Here is a 23,890-nt window from a genome sequence, read left to right on the forward strand (position 1 = left end):
GGATGGCCGGCATTGTTGAGGCCCGGCAGGGGGGTCTGGCCCAGTTCTTTGGATCTCATGCTGTGCATTTAGAGTGGTGGGAGGAGCGGTGGGGGTGTGGGGGGTAAACAGGTGGGAAGAGACCGCTGGAGCTGGATCGGCGAGATGTGTCAGAGCTGATCAGTCACACCAAAGACTGAACCGAAAGAACGCAGCTCCTCCAAACCGATCTCTTTGTACGTCATTTTTAACGAACGAGAAATCATTTCTGGAGATGTTCTCACCGATCGCCAAAATTCGGCGATCGATCGGTGGCTCCCGGCTAACGAAGCACAGATCAGCGGACTCGACCTCGTCAGTTCAGTTTTTCAGATGCGGAGCTAATAATTTGGTGTTTCCGTAGAAGCTGAGGGTGATCCCCAACACACAGTCCACCCGCTTAACACGTCACGCAGGGTTTGTTCGTTTAAACTTTTCTATTTAACTTTATTACAAATATTTTCCCCACAGAAAGACGTTATTGGCTCTTCAGTTCCCTCAAAAACTGCTTCACTGAACCGTACCCTTTTTTTTGTCTTTTTATCCTACTTTTAGCTTCGAGCTTCTTTAGCTTTTAGCTCGCTTTTTGCTACTTTTATCTTCCCTTTTGATATATTTACCTTTTAGCTAACATTTTGCTGTTGTTAGCTTTTAGCTATCCTTTTGCTACTTTAGCTTTAAGTCATCATTTTGCTGCATTAGCTTTTAGCTCGCCTTTTGCTACTTTTATCTTCCCTTTTGGTATATTTAGCTTGTATTTTGCTGTTTCTATCTAGTGTTTGCTACTTCAGCTTTTATCTACCCTTCTGTTTTTTTTAGCTTTTAGCTAATATTTTGCTGTTTTTAGCTAGCTTTAAGCTCCTTTGACTTACCTTTTTGCAACTTTAGGTTTTAGCTAGCTTTTTGCTTTTTTATCTCATGTTTGTTACCGTAAGCTTTTAGCTTGCCCTCGGCTTCTGTTACTATTTAGATACTGATTTGCAATATTTAGCTTTTAGGTAGATTTTTGCTGCTTTTAGCTAGTGGTTCTACTCTTTTGTTTAGCTTTATTAGCTGTCTCAGTCTTCACACTGCATTTTTACCTTTTTTTTTTGTTTGTTTTGTGTGTTTTTGTTTTGTCTGCCACGGTGTTTGATTGTTTGATTGTTATTTTTTCTTTTTTAATTCCTCCTAACTTTGTCTTTTGTCCCATCTTTCACAGTTTTGCATTTAAATCCACTTATAGATTCGAGTCTGTTGCAGAATGCCTCACCCTGACGCCTTCATGTCAGAAGTTTCATTAACTCAATATCGTTGAACAGGTCAGCTTAAGTTGACAGATTCTTATTGATCTCCTTCAACTGAACGGGTTCCCAAACTGCACAGGAAGACCAGAGAACGTTTGGCTGAGAGGTGAAAAAAGTTTCATTTCTGCATAACTTTTTTTTGAAATTATTACTATTTTTGGAAAAAAGGCTTCAAAATGAATCACAGGAACAAACTTGTCCAAGAATTTAAACACCCAGAAACTAACGAATGACTCCGGTTTACTGACTCGGCTGCCACGATGACCCTCTTCGACTCATCGTCTCGGAAGAGGAGAGCGGCGAGGCGCGGCGGCGGATCCATCAGGCTTCGCTGCTACTGCTGCAGATAACAACCACCACCCACATTAGAGCGCGGGTAATTATTTGGATTTTTGCAAGCAGGTGGTGATGGAAACTGGGGTGGGTGATCGCACTCCTGCATGTCCTCAGATAAACATCAGGGGGGCCTGGAGACACACAAATACGAGCCCCCATGCCGACGCCCGGCCCTGCAGCTATTACACGCTGTACGTCCAATGAAAGCCGAGGGGGCTGGGGGGGGGACACTGTACTCGGCTCGGGGTTATGACTTGTACCAGCACAGGCCTGGAGGGGAAGTAAAGAGGAAAGAGCTTCCCAGGTTCATCCCACAGGAAAAAAAACAGTACGTCCCGGAACAGTGAGGGAGGCTCTGGGTGGAAGAGACGAAAAGGCTGACAGGTTGATGTATAAACTGCACACAAAGAGTCGAGTCTGTGGAAATAAGAGGAGTTTTGGAGCCCAGCTGAAGCCGCTCGAAGAGGTGAGGTGGTATTTGTTGGTCACGGATGCCACGGTAAACGCCACTTCGAACGATCTGCGCCGTCCCTTTAGGGTGCACCAGGCTCACCGTCTCGCCCGCGGTCGTTAATTAGATCTAGTCAATACCGCGGGGAGGAAAAAGTTACTGTCAGGGCCAATTACCCGAATGGAGCTCGGGGTAATAGGAAACAAATGAACAGCAGCGGTCGACTCCGTGCCGCGCGGTCGTGGCGGGGAGGGAGGCCTTCAGCGTTAGGTTAGTGCTCCGTCGCTGGGCCCTGAGACAGAAAGCGCCAACCGTCGAGGCTCGTGTGCGTTCAATTCGGCCTAATGAAAGCGCCGCGCATGCTTCCTCTTCAACCCCCACCCCCCAGCCCCCAGAGGTCATGAGAAATGTTGACTTAATCCTTTCCTCATCCTCACACTACTTCTAAGAGTCAGAACGAAGGGTTAGAAAAAAGGAAAGAAACAAAAAAAGGAGCCTTTGTTTCTCCCTCAGCCATGGGAACAAAAGGGGTTGGGATTGAGGGGGGGGGGGGAGAAAAAAAAGCATACACCACCTGCAATTAAGGGCTTAACGTTTGTCCTCCCAGCACAACAAGAACAGAAAAAAAAGAACCCTTTAGTGATCGAGGCAAGTAGAGGAAACATTAAGATTGGCTGGGAAGCAGCATGAGAGCGCTGGAAAAAGCTTGTGAGGAGGTTTGTCACAGAATATTGGTTACACAGTGCTGGGGGGGGGGGACAAAACAAAAAAAGGTCACCTTACACCGTTTACAAGAGGAAATTGTTGGAGGATTTGCCAACAAGTGGCTATTGACGACAACTGAGCGGCAGTTGAGCGACGGGGGCCGGAGCATCGAGAAGGCCACGAGAGAATGTGCGCCGAATGTACCGAACGTGGCGACTTCGTCAAAGCGAAACTGGGTCAAACTCTCCGAGCGCAAAATAAAATCAGCCGAAGAAGACGGGATGATTGTAATTAACACCTCTTCAATCAGGCAGGAGTGTTTGAGTCGTAGCTGCATGTTTTTTTTTTACATTTATTGCAGACGTTTTTTTTTTTTTTTTTTCCTTGGTGCCGCGACACGACTCTGGCCTTTTTTTTTTTTTTATAACTTATCAAGTCTTTGTTTCGTCTCGATAACCTGTTGGGGTTTTTTTTTTGTTTGGTTTTTTTAAAGAATTGTGTTGCAACTCTGTCATCCGGCTCTTGTGTGCCTACTGGGGCTGTATCCGGGGATGGGGGGGAAATTCTGCACTAGAGGTGGCACTGCATGGCGCCTGGTGCTGGGTCATTTGGGAACCCACAGCGGGGCCCTGCTGGTAGCCCCCCGCCCCCCCACCGGAGCAGCTTGCGGTGGGTGGCAGCAGCAGCCTCAGCAGAAGCTGTAGGATGTAAGGCCAAGCCGGGCGTGTAATCCTTCGCTCGGGGTTTGAACGCATCATCAACGCAGGAAAATAAATATTGGAAGGGTGAAGCTCTGACTACGGGCCATAGGGGAGAGGCTGTATTTTTTTTCATTCTTTTTCTTTTACAGTCTGTCTGAGTGTCGGAGTTTGTATTTTGAAGTAGGAGGAGTTTAAAATACTGTAAAACACTTTCAAACCCACACAGAAAAGCCACCTCTCCAGGTGAACATGCACCCATTTATCCAGAGCTGTGAGGTCTGTCTTCATCTGTGATGAAGCATTAATCCGTCTCCCGGTGTCTCCCGGCCCCAATGAACCTCGTTGGGTCACTCTTTCCCCACCTCCCTGACTAAAAAACACTGTTTTTCTTTCGGCCCTGGCGTCAGCGCTGCGTCGTGTGCCTGCCTCTGAATCCCGGCTTTCTCTGCCATCCGAGGCCTCGTTTGAAATTCAAACATTGCCTCACCTCCGAGCCTCGACAACATTGACCTCTGCTCGCTCCTCAGCGGTCTTATTTAGGCCAAGGCCATGTGCAAGTGAAGGGGAATCATTCTCCTTCCTGTACATACGTACGTACGTACGCACCCACATGTTCGTTTCTTGGGCTGGAACTGAGCGAAAGTGAACTGAAAACTGGTCAAAAAAGTGAGTCGTTTCAGTCAAAAGCAAACCGTTTGCTTCGGAGCCGTGTACACATCTACAACTCTTACAGTCAGGACCAAATATCACGTCTCAACTCAAGTTTTTTGCATCTAACTGCAGAGCATCCACAAGATGGAGCCACAGAGCACTTTGGAGCTCTCCCTGACTGCACATTTCCACAACTTAGGCTTTTTTTAATGCAAAGTTTGATTGCATGTGGCGTGCATTAAACTCTAAATACAAAAGAATAAAAAAAATTATAGTTTGACAATTTCCAGCACGATTACAGACAAACACAACCTTGAATAACTGGAAGAATCTGTCAGTATTTTCTTTCTCGATTAGTATTCAAACACCGAAAGACAAAATATTCAGTTTTTATGATTTTTTCCACAAGTTCAGATCCAGTGAAAACTAAATATGATTCACGTGACCACAAATAATTAAATAACTTATTTTAGTAATAATAAATTCAGCCTCAAACTGAGGATTTCCCCAGACGTTAGAACTCTGGGAAGAACAAACGGTGTAGCAGCACCCTCTGCTGTGTTTTCAGGACATTCCTGTAATGCAGAAAGTGATACTTTATGCTTTAGTGGCAGGAAAATATGAACCTACAGTTCAGCTTACAGTTAGCTAATTACCCAAAGTGTTATGAGAACCTAAAATGTGACCACTGTCGATAAAATGCTCCTGAGTTTTTTAATAAATGCAGTTCAATGAAACAAATAGGCGTTGTTATGCTCTATTTTATGTGTGTGTGTGTGTATACAGCATGGAGTTAGTTCTTAGAGGTTTTTAATAAGAAATGATATTAGTTGATCAGGTTTAACAATGATTTTCTATAAGTTTTTTAAAATTATGTTTTTAGTGGATTAATGAACTTCTAAAATCTGTGCTGTTGTAACAAATCTGTGGAAAACTTTTTCCACACGTCTTGCTGATGTAAGCAAAGCTTTACCTAGAAAAAAGATTCATTTTATGCACTAAAACTTGTACATGGCTCAGCTTCAGTGATTGTTCATGGTGAAAAGGTACCACACCACGGGAAAGCTTTCGTTTTCGTTTCCTGCTTCAGCCAAAATGGACGTCACGGCGAAGAAGGAGTAACGCCAAGGAGGCCGTGTGAAACAGGCAGCAGATGAAGAGCAAACGCAAAGCGCTGCTGGAACTCTAAATTCATTTCAAATCGACGAATGACAAAAATAAAAATCCAAAAACCCAGGTCTGAGCAAACAACCCAAAAATAAACGAACAGAACAAGTGTTTGCATGCAGAACGCGTAAAGAAAAGCACATAAACGCAAAGCGGAGGGCGACAGGTGGTGTTTGTAGATCGTGTTCGGTTGTGTTTTCTTTGCACGGTGAAAGGTTTACCTCGGATTTGTTGAAGCAGTAACGAGCCGTGAGCTGATGATGGTGTTTGGATTCTCAGCCCAGGGATTTCCATGACAGAATTGTATCTTTTTAAAGCCCGGGCTTCCTTTTCTTTAAACTTGTTTCTTTTCTTTTGTAAATAAAAAAAAGTTTGATATGCCATACAAGCATAAAAAAAAACACTTTTATTACACACCGCCCAGTCTCTTTGGTCATCACTTTAGATTAACGCTGTAATTACATCTGTAAACGTATCTTAAATTTGCCCAATCAAAAGTCAAAGTCCACATTGTCTCATTGAGCGCTGTAAAAAGGATTATAAAGAGGAGACACGATGATAATCAGACACAAACTTATCACCTTCTAACAACATTTACGCCCAGTGACATAATTGATAATTACCCTTTTTTATGGCCTGGTTTTTGCCTAACCAGTGGCTGCTTAGCTTAGCTTAGCTTAGCATAAAAAGTCAGCAGGTTTGGGTTTATTATATGAGCTCGTAAAATCCTTTAAATATGCAATAACTGATGGTTGGATATTGTTCCCATCATATGTTATTTTAAGAGTATACAGAAATTTACATTCAGTGACATAAATCGAAAATGACCATCTGTATTAAAGCTGATTTGTTATGTTACATAACCAGTAGCCCGTTAGCTTAGCTTAGCTTAGCTTTTTCCACAAGCAACAAAGTTACATCAATCTGTCTTTTTTTCCCAAAGGTAGCATCAACTATATGTGGTTATTGTTGATTGTTTGTTTTATTACACCCAATATAAATTACAGAATGTATTTTTATTTATTTAGACAAATCCAAAGTGCTTTAACATGAAAACTTTTATTTACATTTACTTTGGGTGACATCAGTTGCAACTTGTCACTCTATGTTAAACAAACTACGCTCTTTTTTTCCCCTAAATGTTTCTCCAATTCATGACTAACCAGTCAGTTTTAAACACTTCCTCTGCAAGTGTCGTTCCGTTGCATTTACCCACCCTTAAATGGGAGGATAATCTCGTAGCAACCGAGAGGCCCTGTTTTGGTGCTGCGAACATTGTAATCAGTATTCTTGTCCATAATCCCACAGTTCAGCTCCGAGGGCAAAGCCTTTCCCTCTCAAGAATGCAGATACAATATAGTGCCCCCATTGTCCGGGGACGTGAGCGGAATGACAACTTCTTTATGGACAACACGAGTAATGTTGCTGGGTTTTTTTTGTTTTTTTTTTAACAGGCTCAGTCTCACTTAAACTCCCAAGTCCACCGGTCCTCACCAAAGACATTCTGGAGAGAAAATGCTACTGTGGTTTAAATGTTTGGGTGTTTAACTGACTTCTATCCACTTTATAAGACAATATATATATATATATAGTTAAATAAGAACGACAGCCAACATTACCAATTCTTTAAAGTCTCCGGGGACATTTCAGGAAAGTAAGTGTCCATAAAGCAGTGGTTGATTTTGAAGGGAAAGCTGCTCAGTAGTCTCGCTTCTTTTGTTTAACTACTTCATCCTGAGGCACATTCTTGACACAACGGAGACAGAGAATGCGGCTAACGCCACACTTCTTGACCAATCAGGACAATGCTGGGCCTTTCGGAAAGAGACAGAAGTTGTTTCGCACCAGAAGCGGCCAAACCGAAGTTCATACTGGGTCCGGGAGCAGGCCAGCTGTGGTTTACAGTGATCCCAATCCATCGACCTTTTGGATCTCTCTGAAATGTCCGAATCAGAGACTTACTGCAGACGTTGGTCCCTTTTGCTGCAGGTTCACACCTTAGATATAAAAACACACAAAGGCTTACAAAAAAACATGCAGGTGCCTTACCTTGTGTCTCTGTAAATTAACATTTTTGACAGCTACATATAGAACTTGTAAGTTTGTCTACAATGCTCCATCCAAGTCTCTTCATTTGCTTCCAAGATCCAGTTGCTGGGAGGCGGAAGGTGGAAAGAGACTCTCAGCATTCTGAGATTTAGTATTGGCAAGACCCTTCCTTTTTGGTGGTGGTGGTGGTGGTGGTGGGGGGACTCCTGTCTTTCCCTGATTAATCGTTTTTTAGTCCTCAGGTGAAGTTGGTGTGGTCTGGAGTTGGCTCCTGACTGGAAGGACCTGAGCAAATGTTCCCAACCTATTTAATCCTGGCTGCTCTTGCTCTGCCCATAGCAAGCTGTCCGGGTATTTTCTTTATTGGGTTTTTTTTTCCTTCTTTTGTTTGTATTAGTTTGGTATTGTCTTGGTTATCATTTAGTTTGGTTTGGGTAGGTCATTAGAGGCCATAGTTTGATTAGCTTAGTTTTTGTTGTTGATTAAAAGCAAAGTTAGCTTAATGAAAACGTAAACCTGCCTGAAACCCAACGTGTCCCCTTTTCACGAGTCGAGTCGGGGCCTTTCGTTCCGTTGAGTTTATGTTCCGTTCTTGTAATTTTCGTCCCCAGCTGTTTTGCATACCACCTGGCTGCCGTTAGCAATCAGCACGCCTGTTTTCCGCAGCTCCCTGTCAGATCCTCTTGTTCGTCTCCTGTTTGCGTTATATTCACGTTACGTTTTGGTCGGTCCTGCCTGTTTAATTACTTAAATCACATTTTGACCTTCTTGTCTCCACTCCAAAGTGAACTCTTTGCAGGATGCGCCACAACACAGACAGACACTCTAAAGCCCGCTAAATGACGCCTTCATCGGCAGGTTGAGAGCGTCGAGTGTCTCAGACTTTTTGGCTCGCTTCTCCGCCCCCCCCCCCAAAAAAAAAAACGAAAACCGTGCTGTGTCATTTAACACTCTTCTGTTTGCACTTTAAACATCGCGTGTTTGAAGTGCAAACAGTGACTTGCCAGACACGCCGGCAAATGTCAAAGTTGTCTGCCGAGAAAGACGGTTCTGTTCGGTTCACGTTAAAAGGATGAGAAACTCTCCGGTTTAGGTGACTGGGAGGATCCCAGGCTGTCACCATCAATCGGTCAGTTTTACGCCACGCACAAAACACGGCGACAAAGGAAAGACCGAGGGACCCGGAGAGGGGCTCGGCCGAGCGAGCGCCGTTGGCAGCGATGCAAAACAGCTCACTCCTTTGTGTCTTTTTTTTTTTTTGCTTGTTTTGTTGTTTTGTTTTTTTTTTTTCCCACCATCCTGCAGAACAGTGTGGCAGTGTTCAGCCGAGCCAGATTCACAGAGGGGAGTTGCCCTCCCGTTATTTATCAGCACGTCCTCGAGGTCGGGGCAGCAATCGGCCTACATTGGAACGGCCGCATCAGCAGACAAGATAATCAGCGAGATAAAGAGGAGGATCCTCCAGTGCCAGCTCAGTGAGGTCGGAGGGGGAGGGAGGGAGGCGTGGGCGGTGGAAGGAGGAGGCCTGTGTATAAAATAGAAGGCATTGAGCCATTCCCGGACCCAGGACTTTTTTTTTTCCCACCTCCCCCCCCGAGAGCCTCGGCAGTCATGGCGTTCAACGGAACCTGGAAGGTCGACCGCAGCGAGAACTACGACAAGTTCATGGAGCAGCTGGGTGAGTCACCAGGGAGGCGTGGGGGGGGAGAAAGGTGACGGGTGACCCAAATCATCCTGCAACACCTGCATCAGGACTTTAGGAAACACAAGTTAGAGCTAAAAGCTGTCGATCAGACTGGGTGTTGACTTTAAATAAAACCCAAGCGCTTCGTTCGACTTTCTGTTGCTTAAATCCAGCTTTTTATGGAGTTTTTTTGCCCAACAAATAAGTGCCACGTTTCAACATCTGCATCGTGCTTTTTCTTTTCCCCCCGCAAGGCATCAACGTCATGAAGCGCAAGCTGGCCGAACACGACAACCTGAAGGTCACCATCGAGCAGAGCGGCGACAAGTTCCACATCAAGGAGTCCAGCACCTTCCGCAACAAAGAGATCGACTTCACCCTGGGCGTCCCATTCGACTACACCATGGCCGACGGCACCGAGCTCACGGTGAGCTGGAAGAAGAATATCCGATTTAGGGCTGGAAAATGTAACGGTTTCAGCCGAAAGCAGAGAAGCAGCCGAAGGACCGTCAATGGGTGTCTATAGGAAGAGCGGGGATATTTGCTTTATGGCATCTGTGCATTTAATTCTTTTTTTTTTTTTTTCTCCAGGGAACGTGGGAGATGGACGGTGAAGTGCTTAAAGGTAAATTCAACAGGAAGGACAACAACAAAGTGTTGACCACCACCAGAACTCTGGTGGCCGGAGAGCTCGTCCAGGTCAGTGTGCGCAGAGTTTGAAGTCAGTGCAAACAAAATAAAACAAAATAAAATAAAATAAACATGTTTTTTTGCTCCAGTAACATCTCTGTACACCGACCACGCCTTTGTCTTTTCCCTGCAGAGTTACAACTACGAAGGCGTGGATGCAAAGAGGACTTTCAAGAAGCAATAACATGAATCCTTGGAGTTTCTATTTTTCTATAGATGACACGTTATGTCTTTTTTAAAAATTTTTTTATTGTAACGTTAGGTCTAGGTTAAGTTGTATCCTGAAGATAATTTCATCACATTTACCTCAAAACGTTGGGTTTTTTGAAGAATTATTGTCCCGGCGCCTTGCTGTGCTGCTAACAGACGTAAGATGGAAAACTGTCGTGCCAAACGGAGAACCGGTCCGAGATGTTGGTCGAGTTCTGCTCGATCAAATGACCTGTGAGCTCTACAAACCATCTGGCCGGGTCAGAAATGTCGGCTGAGGACGTTTCCGAGCTACAACCCTGGAATTAGGCATCGAAGGAGCGCGACGGGAACACCCGAAGACTTTTCTCATGGGTCAGTCCATCCAGATCAGGGGTGTCCAATCCTGGTCCTGGAGGCACGCCATCCTGCATGTTTTCCTTGTTTCCCTGCTCCAACACACCTGATTCAATGGTTAAATCCCCTCTTCGTGTTCTGCAGAAGCCTGTTAATCACCCACTGATTCAAATCAGGTATGATGGAGCAGAGAAACAAGTAAAACCTGCAGGATGGTGGCCCTCCAGGACCAGGGTTGCCTACCTCTGATTTAGATTTACACGAAACAGATCTTAAAACTTAGATTTGGCCCCAAATCGATATTTCAGATGTTTGTTTTTTGTTGTTGTTGTTGTGCTGTAAAATATCCATTTGTCATCACGTTAAAAAAAAGGAAAAACCAATGAGAAATTCTATTCAGTTTGTCTGTTCAGCACCAAGTCCCAACAAAAGTCGTCTCCAGGCGCCGACCATAAACATTCACACACGTTATAAAGAGCCAATTAGTAACGGTTACCCATCTAAGGAAGCCAGCAGGCTGCGTTAAATCTTCCTTTCGTCGCAGTCTCCCATCCTGAGCAAGCAACCTGGCAGCAGCGGAAAGAAAACAGCACCATAAGTCTTTTTTTTTTTTTTTTAGCCGCTTTTTATTTTAGATCCAGTTCCTGTCGATCCATCTCGGGGAGTAAAACTGAGACATTTTTGGTGGAAATGTCCCTTTAAATGAGCTTTCCAGCACCCTCAAAACACCCCATTGTGTTGTGTCGGGATTAACAGTCTTGTGATGAAAAAAAAAAAAGTTATTTTAAAAAAAAGAAATTGGCAAACAATCCTGTTTAAGCGCAGTTAGAGGCGAGAGAAATATGGTTTATATGAGAATTCAGGTGAACTGACTAAAGTGCCTCGAAAAACAAACCAGCAGCCTGAGATTAAAGCAGCACAGATCATATATATAGATATAAGATGATAAATGCATAAAAGGTTGGATGATGAGTCCATTTGCACTAATGTTTACTATTAAAAACTCCTCCACAATAAAAGGAACAGAAATGTGTCTCTCAGGTGTGTGTTTTTTTTTGTTGCACCGTTTTAATAAACTCATAGTGTTTTTTCTGCCAGCTGCAGCACCAAGATCAGATCTTTGGGATTTCATTTTTATGGCAACCTTAAGTTTATTATCTTTATGACATAAAGGATAGGAAGGCTAATAATTCGTAACTGATGCAGTCGATCTTCTGCCGTCACGTGTTTGTCTTCGAGGGCAGAAATCCAAACATGAGGGTTCTTGTAGTGACTCAGCAAACAATGCTGTTCATTCAGTTGGTAAAATGCAAAATGTGTTTTCTTTTGGTCATGAGATGGGGGGGGGAGGGGAGCGAACAGATGTGCAGTGAGCTTCTGCGACCACAGGAGGGCGCCATCGGCTCGCTTTCCGTCAGCCTCAGCTTCACAGCGTGAATGTTGGGAGGGCCTTCGTTTCTCTGTGGTGAAGTTTCCTTGTTTTGTTTTTTTAAGGTAACTGTTTAGTTTTTGATGTTTGTTAGGATTTAGGGGAGAAAAAAAAAGCTTTTCACTCCTAATAAGAAAGAAAAATAGGTTAAAGTTGACATAAAAATGGCGCATAGTATGACATAAAGACAAAGAGTCAAACTCATGATAAGTAAACAGCGGAATATAACAGAGTTTCAGTCTGTTTTTACAAAAAAACGGTTGAAACTTGATCCAAAAATGCAGGAAAAATGCAGGCAGATGATGATCAAAACCTTAAGGATTCAACTGGAAGGCATGAAAAAAAAAAACAGCAAAACAAGAAGAACACAAGTCACAATCTTACAAAAAAAGTCAAATAAAACAGGAGGGAAACCAGGAAGTATATGTACTGAGAGGTGATTAGTGAATGCCAACAGGTGTGCTGATTACTAACGCAGGACAGGTGGGGGATGTAAGGAGGACGGCTGAGGATATCTGGTGGTATGATCGTGACAAGAACTGACCTGAGCTCCTCTGAGGAGTCCAACAGTAAATCACGAGACAAGCAGACTAAGATTATGACAGAAGAGTAACTAAACACGGTGCGAAGACCCGCCTGGGCTGATGTCTCGCGTCAGCCCAACTCCCGCCTGGCTGGCTCTGTCTTTCACGTACGATAAAATAAAAAATAAAAAAGGCCTGTCACACAGGGTTAATCTGGCGTTGGACGAGGGGGGGACTCGTTTGATGAGACTGATGGGTTTCTACAAGTTTTGTATCATATAAGACCGCTCCATATAAATTAAATGGTCATTTTTTAATAAAACACACTGTGTAAAATAACCAGCAAGGGGTTAAACTGGTTAGCCTTGCAGTGTGCGCAGTTAGCTGCAGTTCAAAGTGTTTTCCCAGCATGCCTCTCGCTACATTACAGGCATAATAGATGGAAGCTGTAATGACATTACATCCCCATCGCACAGCGCTGTCGAGCTCCTCACGTTCGAGGGGGAAAGAGCATCAGTTGGTCTATGATGTCATTCTGAATCAAGCTATCATATGACACACACCCGGTCGCACAGACACACACACACACACACACACACACACACGTTACCGAGCCCGTGCTCAGGGAATCTGGTGGAGCAGACTGAAGCAGCACGGCATCAGGGATGAGAAAGGAAAGTGGTGGAAGATGAAGAGCTGAGGGGGGGTCAGAGGCCCGCCCAGAGGAGGTGGACAGAAAAGAGGACACGGGGGGGGACACAGGGGACGGCACAGGAAGAAGCCACTCCTCGACCCTGGAGTGACTCACTCGTTTTCCGCCCGTTTCTAAAGCAACAAGAGGCACCGGCGACGTGATCGGGAAGCTTTCCAAGAAAGCCCAGCCAGATTCTTTTAGGACAGTCGCTGTTCAGACAATGACTGTGCAGACCTTCGGAGACACACACACACACACACACACACACATGGGCTGCTGAACGGTGACTCAGCGGTTAGTCAGTGCCGAGCGCTGGATTTCGGGCCTCTGCTAACGTGCTGCTAGCACTGAACTCTGTCCCGCTCGGGAAAGGTTACGAGGCTGATGGTGACCAGGACCTGAAGGGGAACCGCTCCCTTCCTGTCGTGCCCCCTTTTTTAAAAAAGATACCCAAACACCAGGAATGACTTGGCCTAAAGTGCTTCGAGTTCAGCCACATTTCTCTCACGGTGTGTAATAAGGTGACTAATAGCCTTGGTTACCAAAAAAATGTTTTGCACGGAGATTACTCAGAGATTCGAGACTTAATGCTCAGATTTATCTTTGCTAGTCTACCCAAATTTGACTTTATTTAGCAGATTAGCATTAGCATGCCCACCTTTGGACATTAAATTTTGGCGGAGGACCACAGTAGCTTCACAGTATTTTGAATTTTTGCTAAAAAGTTCTTACCTTCGGGCTGTTTACTCCATGTTTTGTCCCCTTCGAGCCTCAGACACAGAAATCTCTCAGACTTGGTGGATGGTTTGTTGTAGGGACCCGAACGCAGGCGCGGCGGCGGCGGGTTCAGGATCTCAGGGTTACTTTTAATAGCAAAACCAAGGCAAAGAGAAGGGACCGCTAAAATGGCGAAGTGCACAGAAACAGGCGATCCGACAAGGAGAGGAAACAAACTAAACCTGTAAATCTGTCTACACAGGGAGGAGCGATGGTGAATGACAACAGGTGTGCTGATTACTAATGGTAACCAGGTGGTATGTGGGGAGCTGGAAACAGGGACTTTTGCAAACACGAGAATAAAAACAAAGAATGCAACGAAACTCATCACAATTTAAACCAGGTGTTGTCAAAATACTGTGACAAAATGGCAACATGTAGTTGATGTTTCACAGCAATGAACCAGGTGTGCGTTTATACAAATCTAGAACGCAGGCACACATTAAAGACGGGATAATTCAGCTTCTGGTTTTTATTTTCGTTGTATGCCTGACTCTTCTATAGAGTAAGAGGCCCTCCCACACAAACGCCTTCACCTGACTGTCTGCAGCTGTGAATTAAAAGCGCCACGGACACCTCGTTTACGCGCTCCTCAGAGGGAGTAACGCCATTACAACGTGTCGCGGGCCGGGCGAACAGACGCACGCATCCTAAAGAATTTTTTCCCACCCACGTCGACACGTCGCTCCACCTCGACGATCGCCGCTCGAACAACCCCCAGGCCCGGGCGAGTGCGAGAAGACCCAGCTGACAGATGAGACGAGAGGACGAGAAACTAAATTGGCTCCGGTCCTCCGTCTCGAGAGTGGGCCAGCTCCCGGGTTCGGCAGGCTATTCTTATAGAGGGCAGGGAGAGGTCTCGGGCTCCCCCGGCACAAGAAACTACTTTATGGTATCCCACACCGTGGCCTGACAGCCATCCTGGGATTGCGGCGGAGGTGTTATCCAATGACAAAAGTGTGAAAGAGGGAAAAAAAAAAGGGAAATAGGCGCCATGTGCAGGTGGATTTCGAAACGGGCAAACTTTGTGGTCGGATTTTTCTCGACCAGCTCGATGCTTGTATTCTGGGCTGCCAATCAAACACGTTCAGCTAGCACCTTATGTTGGGAAGGGTGAAAATTTAAGAACAACAGTTGTTTTTGTGAGGACTCAACAGACCTTTTCTGCGCATTTTTCTACCAGAAATGGCTGACGCGCAGCTAAGGTATATATGAGCTGCTGAAACCTTACAATTTAAAAAAGGGAGCTTTATTTTAAGTATACCTCAGCGTTTCTATCATAAAAAGAAACACCCATATCTTTATTTCTACCAATTTCCACCCAATGCAGATCTAACGTACAGAGGCAATATGAGGAAATAAGGAATTGTTTCAAGTGAAAACAAGTTTTAGTTGTTCTTAGATTTTATTCTTGTGCTATTATATGTTTGCAAAAGTCCTTGTTCCCTCACATACCACCTGTTTTCCATTAGTAATCAGCACACCTGTTGTCATATCCCACACCTCTCTGCATACACATATACTCCTTTTTTCATGTTTAGCGGTCGCATGAAGTGCTATTTTCTTTTCAGACTGGAGTTGTTATAGGAGTTGAAAACACTACCCCCTGTTTATTTTTGTTGCCTGTTGGCTACAATGAAATGGTTTCCTGTTTCTAAAGGTCTGCGCTGCTCATTGTCCTCAAACTGGCAGCAAACACTACATTACAGGGCCCTGCCTTGCAAAAAGAAAACACTTAACAGTAACCATCGAGCTGGAAGCACAAAAACCTTCCTTCTTTTACAAATTTCAACATTATTTTTCTTATGTTTTAGTTCAGAATTAAAAAGCACATTATATCTTAAAAAATTAACAATTTGCTTGTTTGAAAAGGAGTACAGATTTTAGGCATCTAATTTAAGATTTGTTTTGCGTTTTTAAGGACCCTTCATGGACAGATGTGACTAACTTTAGATAGCTAGCTAGCTAAAAATAAAATAAATAATAACATCTTTCCAGTTACCTAGCAATACTTATTGTTGTCATACAAACTACACATTGTAGACCATAGACAGTCATCATGTCTTACTGTTGTATCCGTTTAAAATCACTTTGAGAAGATTTAGCTAATAAGCTAATGCTAGCACGTCTAGCTAAGTGAATCCATTTGGCGGCTAAGGTCAGGATTGTTTTTTAACTTAGCCTTACAGGGCTAATTATTTCTTTCTTAAAAGACTTCTTAAGTCTCAAAGTATCACTTATATGTATTATTATATACATAACATATTGTGCTTTATGTTAAATTGCTTTTTGAAAATTAGCTTAGCGTGCATAGATTAAAAACAGGAAACAAAACCCTCAGAATCTTTTTTTTTTGCTCATTTACCAAATGTTTTTGATGCAGTGACTTACATTATTACTATTAATCAGGGTTCTTGCTGGTTTTGAGGTTGTTAATATTGTTTCAGATGTGGTTTTGTTTAAAAAAAATGGAGTCACGACACCACCTAAATCGTCAATCTTTAATGGCAGATGGACTGAAACGTCTTCATTCAACATTTTCATTAAAAATTCCTCAATTTGATCACCAAACCAACAAAAAATACAAAAAAACAAAAACAACAAAAAAAAAATCTCTGCGATTCATCGGAGTACAGTTTCTCCTTACAGCGGCTAAAGTACAGAAGTATGAACAGTGCTGTATGCGTTAGGGAGGACGGGGGGGGGAACAAACATGCCGGTAAAACATGCACGACGCACAGTAACCTCGCTGAACGTCTTTCACTGACAACAGGAGGGATCGTCTCATCATTCTTCCAAGAAGTTTTGTACCATATTGTTAGGGTGGGGGGTGGGGTGGGGGACACATGAAAAGACCCATTTCCCTCTCTGCATTTCACAGTGAACTCTAACAGCATTCACGGATCCCAGTCGGACAGCCGCCAACAGAACAGAAATCAGCATATGAATATACAATTAACCTTACAATAATACTTACAAAGAGTTATACAACGGGAATCTATGAACTTGTTTTTTTTTATTATTTAAATCCCTCTTTTAAAACACACAAGCACTCACACGTTATCTATAAATACTTGGTCTAGTAAATTTTGGCGCCACGATTGGCATAAAATCGTAAAAGCAACAACAAAACCAAAAAAAACCCCTGCTTCTTATAAACCAGGTACATCTTTATATGAAGCATATTATCATTATTCAACACTTAAAGACACCCACTTAATGTATATGATTAGTCCAAGATGATTTTTTTTTTTTTTTTCTTTTACACACATTACGGGGAATAATGCATTTTTTATTTTATTTTTTGTCTGTCACAATAATATGACGTGTGACTTTATCAGAAAAGTACAAGATTGATCATTTTGGCATCAAAATGTCACAGAAATTTGATCACTTCATGATATGTCGTACAGCAGGACGTTATTGCAGAGGCAGAAACACACCCGGTTACAAAAAAAGGAATATAATTATATATATAGATAGATATTTTTACCCAATCATTAATATGTAAATTCAAACTTTACAAAAGCAGGTTGAATCACAGAGGATTTCCAAAAATAGACGACAGAGAAAAATTGCTTTAAGTGAGTTTTTTTTGTCTTTTTCTCTGTAGAAGGGGCTCTTTGGAGTGACACCAGAAGGGACATGCAGCAATAATAACGTCACACTTCAGAAGAAATCAGACTGACGACTACAAAGCCGTCAGAAACGGAATAATTCTCGCTCTCCAGTGTAAAAAAACCAACAACTTTGGTCTTTTGTTTGTCTCTGTTCTTCTTGCTACACACGTTATTAATAGCAGAAGTCAGTTTTGGGGTCACTTTACCTTCACCAGCGATCAATGGCTTTTTTTTTTTTCCCCCGCCTTTTTTAAAAATACGTCAGATCATCGCAAACGACGACGACAACAAAAAAAAACAAAAACGGCTAAGTTACGAGCCGGATCGGTGTCGACTCACATTCCTGCCCGGCCGAAGCAGAAGAAAGGACTTTTAGAACAATAAAAATAAAATAAATCACCAAAAAATAAAAAACAAGCTACACGAACGAGCAAAACCACGCAGCTACGTATCAAAACGACAGAAAGTGACGGGACGGCTTTGGTATGGCGGGGTGACTCGGGTTGTGTTTTTTTTTTTTGTTGTTGTTTGTTTATTTGTTTCGTTTTTTCATGGCACAGAAACAACAAAGAATTTGAACAAAAAAAAAAAAATCCTCACACGCCTCAGCAGAAACAAACATCGTCTCGATTACAAAAATACTTTTCCGTGTTTCGTTAAAATATCTAAAAATTTACAGCGTCGCCTCCGTTTTTTTTTTCTTCTTCTCCCAGTTTTTGTATTTATATATTTTTTTAGTTCGTTTTTTTCATCATTTTGTATTTTTTTTTGCAAACTCATGCTTCGACATGTACTCGTTATGATCACGCTGATATGAATGATATACAGAATAATAATTCCTATTATTATAACATTACTCGATAGCGCTTCAGCCACACTTCCGTCCTTTTTCGGACTTGCGGCGAGAGTCTGGCGGTCTGTCCGGGGTTTACACGGCCAAAGGGGGTCCGCTGGCGTCGGGGGGGAGAGGGCAGCACGTCCTCCTCCGCCAGAGGTCGTGTTGCAGGAGGTGTAGCCGAAGCGCTGGCTGGAAAGCTTGAGTAAGTAACAGTATATTAAAAAAAAAAAAAACGAGTTGCAAAGACTTCAGGAAGAGTTGGGGAAAAGGGGCGCTTGATGTGTGATGGAGGCCGGGGTCTAGATCGTCCTGAAGCCCATAAGGCTGCCGCTGCTGCCGGGAGGACGGGGTGTGTGTGTGTGTGTGTGTGTGTGTGTGGGGGGGTGAAACAAAAACAGAGCGGGCGGTCGTCATGGTCGCATGAAACGGAGGCACTAATGAAAACACGAGGGACCGAGCCGAGCTGAAGTCGCACGCGGAGGCAGGTGCTGCTGGAGCCTCGTTTCCTCCTCATCGGCGGCGGGCGGGAGGCAGAAGGCGTGTTTGTCTGTCTGTTAGCAAAATATTTCACGTACCGCTGGACAAGTCTGATCGACATTTTCACAGAGAGCAATGATTGGCTGTACACCTATAGCTGGGGGCGGCAGTAAACTTTGATGCCAATTGTTTCTGAATGACGCCTCGGCTCTCCCAGTGCTTCCAGTTAACCCCAAGATGGCCACCGCAGCTAATCAACACTAGGCAACAGGAATATGACTAGCTTCCATTTCTACAGCTACTGAGCTGAAACTCGGGCGCGGTGGTAGCTGAGAGTCGGTGACCCCCGAAGGCAATCAGTCGTAGAGCCAGAGATTACTTCCTGAAAGTCTGAGAGGTCCATGAGATATTTTGCTAACACACGCACTGAGCACGTCATGCCGAGATAACAGGTTTTTTTTTTGAAAAAGCTCTCCGAAAGGCGTTGGTGCGGCGGTTACGGTGACTCCAGCAGATGTCCTTAGGAGGCGCGACCGCTTCTTCCCGACAAAAAAAAAAAAAAAAAAAAAAAAAGGGGGGGGGGCTTTCAAAGCGACGCCGTGTGGCAGGCGAGGAGCCGGGTGAGACCGCCACCTGCCGTCCTTGTCCGTTTGGATCACATCTGAGCTCCGAACTCACCGACGGGGGCGCTGCTCTGGGAACCAGGAGTCCTGCCCCCCCACGTCTCCGGATTTTTATTGGAACAGGAGGCAGCGAGCAGCGCCCGTCACAGCCGGCCGCGGCCACCATCACACATCAGGAACCTGAAAACACACACGGAAATGAGCATGAAGGCCACGACAGGTGGGCGATAATGTATTTGGCTGTGTGTGTGTGTCTGTATTTGCCTGCGTGTTAGAAAAATACCCCATGAAACTCAGAAAGTAATCACTGGCTGTGAACCCTACGACTGAGTTACCCTTTGGAGTCAACCTGGGTTAAGATGGCTGCCACAGCCGCATGATCGTAGCAACAAGTCGGTTGGTTTTACGGATATCGAGCTAAAACCTGGCGTTGTAGTAGCTGAGAGTCCTCCCCAACACACGCTACGAGTGCTAATGTGTCGCACGTTAGCTTTGCTTAAAATTTTAGCACGCAAGGCGGCCGGCGGTACGCAATTCTTCAAGAAATTGTCGCTACGGAGCAGTCTAAGTTTAAAGCCTCATAAACTTTATTAGGCTGCAAATCGTCTGACGAACCACAAATACGTGATTTTGGACTTTCAACGGAAGCCCAAACGCTGCATTCAAACTCGACAGAACCCCGTGATTTAAAGGCTTTTTCGTCGTCATCACAGAGTTCGACCTCAAGGAGACGAGGCGAACGGAAACTCCCAACTGACATGACTCAACCAAAGTAAAACATTTGTTGCGTGTTTTTGTTTATTTTTTGTCGTTTTCTTTTTTAGGAAAGTCAAACTTTTGAAGTTCCCAGTTCTGCTAGGAAACAGGTCCTCCATAACCACACACACACACACACACACACACACACACACACACGCACACACGCATACACACCAACCCAGCTCCAGGGGACCGTAACGAAAGGTCAGAACTCTGAACCTCGCCACCCTCCGTCACTAAGAGACCGTGGTAACTCGAGAACAGACGGGAGGTGGCGGACATTTTGGAACAACAAGCATTCAATAAACCAAACATGACTTGAAGAGAAGCAGGAGAGGCTGACAGACGGCGGCAGGCTCGGGAAGCGATCCCTCCTCGCGACGTGCGCCCCGCACCAACTCACGCCCCATTGCGCGCTCAATCAGGGGCGAGCTAATCGATGTTACCCGGCCGCTCGGCTAAGCTGATGCGACGCGGGCTTCCAGATCAGCTTATTTGTTCTGCCTGAGACACCCAGGTTAAAGATTGGGCTGATCATTGAACACGTCTGAGTGGATTAAGGACAGCTTTGGTGAACTGCGGGGCTTAATGTGTTACATCCAGTAACTCCCGGGCCCCGGCGCATAATGTGAGATAAGTAAACAGGCAGTGTGAGAGAATGTGAGAGGTGAAGAGGGGGGGAAGGCTCTGTCGGTTTCTGTCTGTATTTATTTTCAGCAAATGCTCCCGTTCACTGTCGCCGATCGACGATCGGGTGCCGTGAGGGTGGAACGGAACATTTCACCAATCATTTGTTAGCCGCAGAGTTACCACACATGAAAAACATGGAAGAGGTTTGTCACTGAAAAGAGTTAAAGGTGTTCGAACGCCTGCTGAAGGCTGCTGGAGACGCTGAAACTGACTTGTTAAAAGCTAAAAGAAGCAGAGCGCCAGCTATGAGATAAAACGGGCAAGACGCTAAGTAGCAAAAGGCTAGCTGTTAGCCAAAAGATGCAGAGCACTAACTAACAGTAATAAAACAATAGCTAATAGCTAAAAAAATCAAAACACTAACTTGAAACAAACTAAAAAATCAAATTGCTAGCTAAAATCCAAAAGGAGCAAAACATTACCTAAGTAGCAAAAGGCTAGCTAAAAGTCAAAAGGTGCAGAACACTAGCTAAGAGGAACAAAACACTAGCTAACAGCTAAAAAAAAGCAAAACACTAACTTAAACCAACAACAACAAAAATCTAATTTTTAGCTAAAAGTCAAAAGATGCAGAACACTAGCTAATATGAGCAAATAAAGAGCTAATAGCTAAGAAAGCTAAATGCTAACTTAAAGTTTTGAAAAAAAAAGCAAATTGCTATCTAAAAGCTAAATCTACCAAATGGCTAGCTAAAAGTTAAAGGTAGCAAAATTCTAGCTAATAGCTACATGTGCCTAAGAGCTATATAAAAGCTAAGAGTAGTAAAACAATAGCTAGAGGTTAACTAAAAGCTAAAAATAGCTTAACAGCTAGGTACTGTAGGTAGCATCCCTTTTGGTCCTGTTTAGAGCGGTGGATGGGAGGAAAGTGGAGGGTTGGGGCTCAAATTTTCAACTAATTCACAAAGAGTTTTGGCTTCAAATACAAAGTCTTCGGTAGCTTTGAGTATGAGGGATATATCCCTCATACTGAAGTCATATTGAACAGTGACTTCGGCGTATCGTTACGCCTCCAAGTGAAAATGTAGAGAAAGGCTCTCAAGTGGTTCCTGAAGAAGTCTCCTTTTTGCTCCCCGGCCGTGAAAAATGCCCCCAGTCTGGATGCCTCTACAATCCAGGACAAAGCCTTTTAGGCCTGGTCGGGTTTCTCACACATACACACATCGCTAGCAGCTGCTAGCTCCTGAAGTAGCCGTACTGTAGGTCCACGTCTATCTGTCAGCAGGGGGCGGTGGGATAAAGTCCCACTTCCTTATTAGAAAAGGACCCCAGCTGGTCCGGAGATCTCCTTCGATGCGAGGCGCACAGGAGTCATTGGTTTTGTCAGACTATTGACCAAAACCACCTCAGGGCAGGCAGCCAGACACACACACACACTGTTTTACACAGGGTCACACACAAGTCCACATGATGCGAGTTCACACAACACCCCCTCCCGCCCCGCCATGTCTTGTCTTGTCAGATGGAAGATCTGGATTACCTTTCCCTGCAGTTCAGCAGGCATTAACGTCCGCTGCTAGGATGTCTCTGGCTCTAGTTTTGCTCCAGAGCATCAGCGTCAAACAGATTCCGGCTTTACAAGCATTCAGACGAATAAAGGAGCTGAGTATCAGGTGGGTGGAGGGGTGGAGTGGGGCGGGAACTCTTTGTTTCAGCTCGCACCAGCTGTAAGTTTAGTTTTTCCGACAGTTCTCCTTCGAGAGGCCGTGCAGGTGGTCATGGCTACAGACACCAAACGCTGACTTGTTTTCAGCTGTCTTACCCTCTGTGAGCAGTCTCAGTCTGGTCAAACGTCGGGGCAACCCGCGGACCGACCACAAACCTCCCCGGACCGCGGAGATGAACTCTGAACTCTCCTGGTGAAACAGCGGCCTTCGGCTGACTCAGCAGCCGCACTCTGGTTTTCCTGTTTTCTGCTTCTCTGCTGCAAACCAGCCCCTTCCTTCACGCGCTCGCTGCTCCTTTAGCCACGTTCAGCTCGTTCAGCAAACGGGTGCTACGACTTTCCCTTTTAATATATTTAACTTTTTTTTTTTTATTTATAAAGTATTTCCCTACAGACATACACTAAAATCTCTTCAGTTCCTTCAAAAGTTTTGTTCTCTTTGAAATCAGCTTCAACAAACTTGCTTTTAGTATTTAGCTGTAGTCTTGCTACTTTTAGCTTTCAGCTTGAATTTTGCTACTTTTAGTTGTAGCGCTGCTATTTCTAGCTTTTTGCTACTTTAGCTTTTAGCTAGCCTTTCAGTACTTTTAACCTTTAGCTGCCTTTTTACTGCTTTTAGCCTGTTTTTGCTGCTTTCGGCTGCTCAATTTCAGCTTCTTCAGCAACGTTTTAGCAGTCGTTCCCATTCAGCATCCATTTTTAGCAATCAATTTTTCTCGAACTTCATAAACGTTGTCGTTTTGTTTGTTTGTTTGTTTTTTGTGAACAATTCTCAGCACCACACAGACGATCTCGTCACCTCCGTCCGACTTCATCCTTGTTGCAGCTAAAGAAAAAAAAAGAACGATCCTCAGCGCCTCGCATTCAGGCGTTCAGCTCGGGGGATCCATTAATGAAAAAAAAGGAAAAAACACTTTAGTAACAAGTTGCCCCGAGACGGCGATCTGACCGTGACTTGTTGACTTGACTCTTTCCTTTGGACGGGCAACGGAAGGACCCGGAAAAAAGGTGATGTGTTTGTAAAGCTGCAGCGTATCAGGGACAACCCAAGCTGGGGGGGGGTCCTGTTAGCTAAACACCGAGCTATCTGGTAGGATTTCAAGACAAATACTGTGAAACCTGAGCGCCCCTGAGCTTCACCCCGGAGACCTAATTACTGAGGCGACATGAGTTTCTGTGTGACTCAGCCCTAACAGTTATTGGTTTTGGGGAGCGTTTCAGAGAACCATCAGGTCATTTAAAATCCGACGCGATGTAAGGTTCGGTTTGTTTTTGGCTGCTGTGGATGAGCTAAACCCTTAGTGTTTGCTCAGTTCGTGGTGGCCTGCGATCCTCCCGGCCCTCGCCGTGGATCTCTGCTCCACTGAAGGGGTTAATATCCGACGTTTCTGCCCAAACGACTTCCTCCCGCTTTGATAGGAGTAATTATTTCCCCCCTAAGCGCCTTTCTTACTCCACTCCCTTCCTCTTTCACCCCCGCGATGAAGCTCCAAACCCCCCCCCCCATAT

General features: G+C 44.4%; 2 protein-coding genes across 2 annotated transcripts in view; one reads left to right on the forward strand and one right to left on the reverse strand.

Moving 5' to 3' along the window:
- Positions 1-8,882: 8,882 nt before the first annotated feature.
- On the forward strand, positions 8,883-11,317 carry LOC108234823 (fatty acid-binding protein, intestinal). The gene is made up of 4 exons (XM_017414317.3): positions 8,883-9,042; positions 9,303-9,475; positions 9,640-9,747; positions 9,872-11,317. Exons 1-4 carry the CDS (start codon positions 8,976-8,978, stop codon positions 9,920-9,922), a joined length of 399 nt encoding a protein of 132 aa, XP_017269806.1. The 5' UTR covers positions 8,883-8,975; the 3' UTR covers positions 9,923-11,317.
- Positions 11,318-16,195: 4,878 nt separating this feature from the next.
- The window catches only part of LOC108234848 (RNA-binding protein with multiple splicing), a gene marked incomplete at its 5' end in the record, with an annotated part of 25,063 nt that continues 17,368 nt past the window's right edge, over positions 16,196-23,890 (reverse strand). Inside the window, 1 exon segment of the mRNA XM_025005558.1 lies at positions 16,196-19,446.

Source organism: Kryptolebias marmoratus, linkage group LG7, assembly GCF_001649575.2.
Source record: "Kryptolebias marmoratus isolate JLee-2015 linkage group LG7, ASM164957v2, whole genome shotgun sequence".
NCBI lineage: Eukaryota > Metazoa > Chordata > Actinopteri > Cyprinodontiformes > Rivulidae > Kryptolebias > Kryptolebias marmoratus.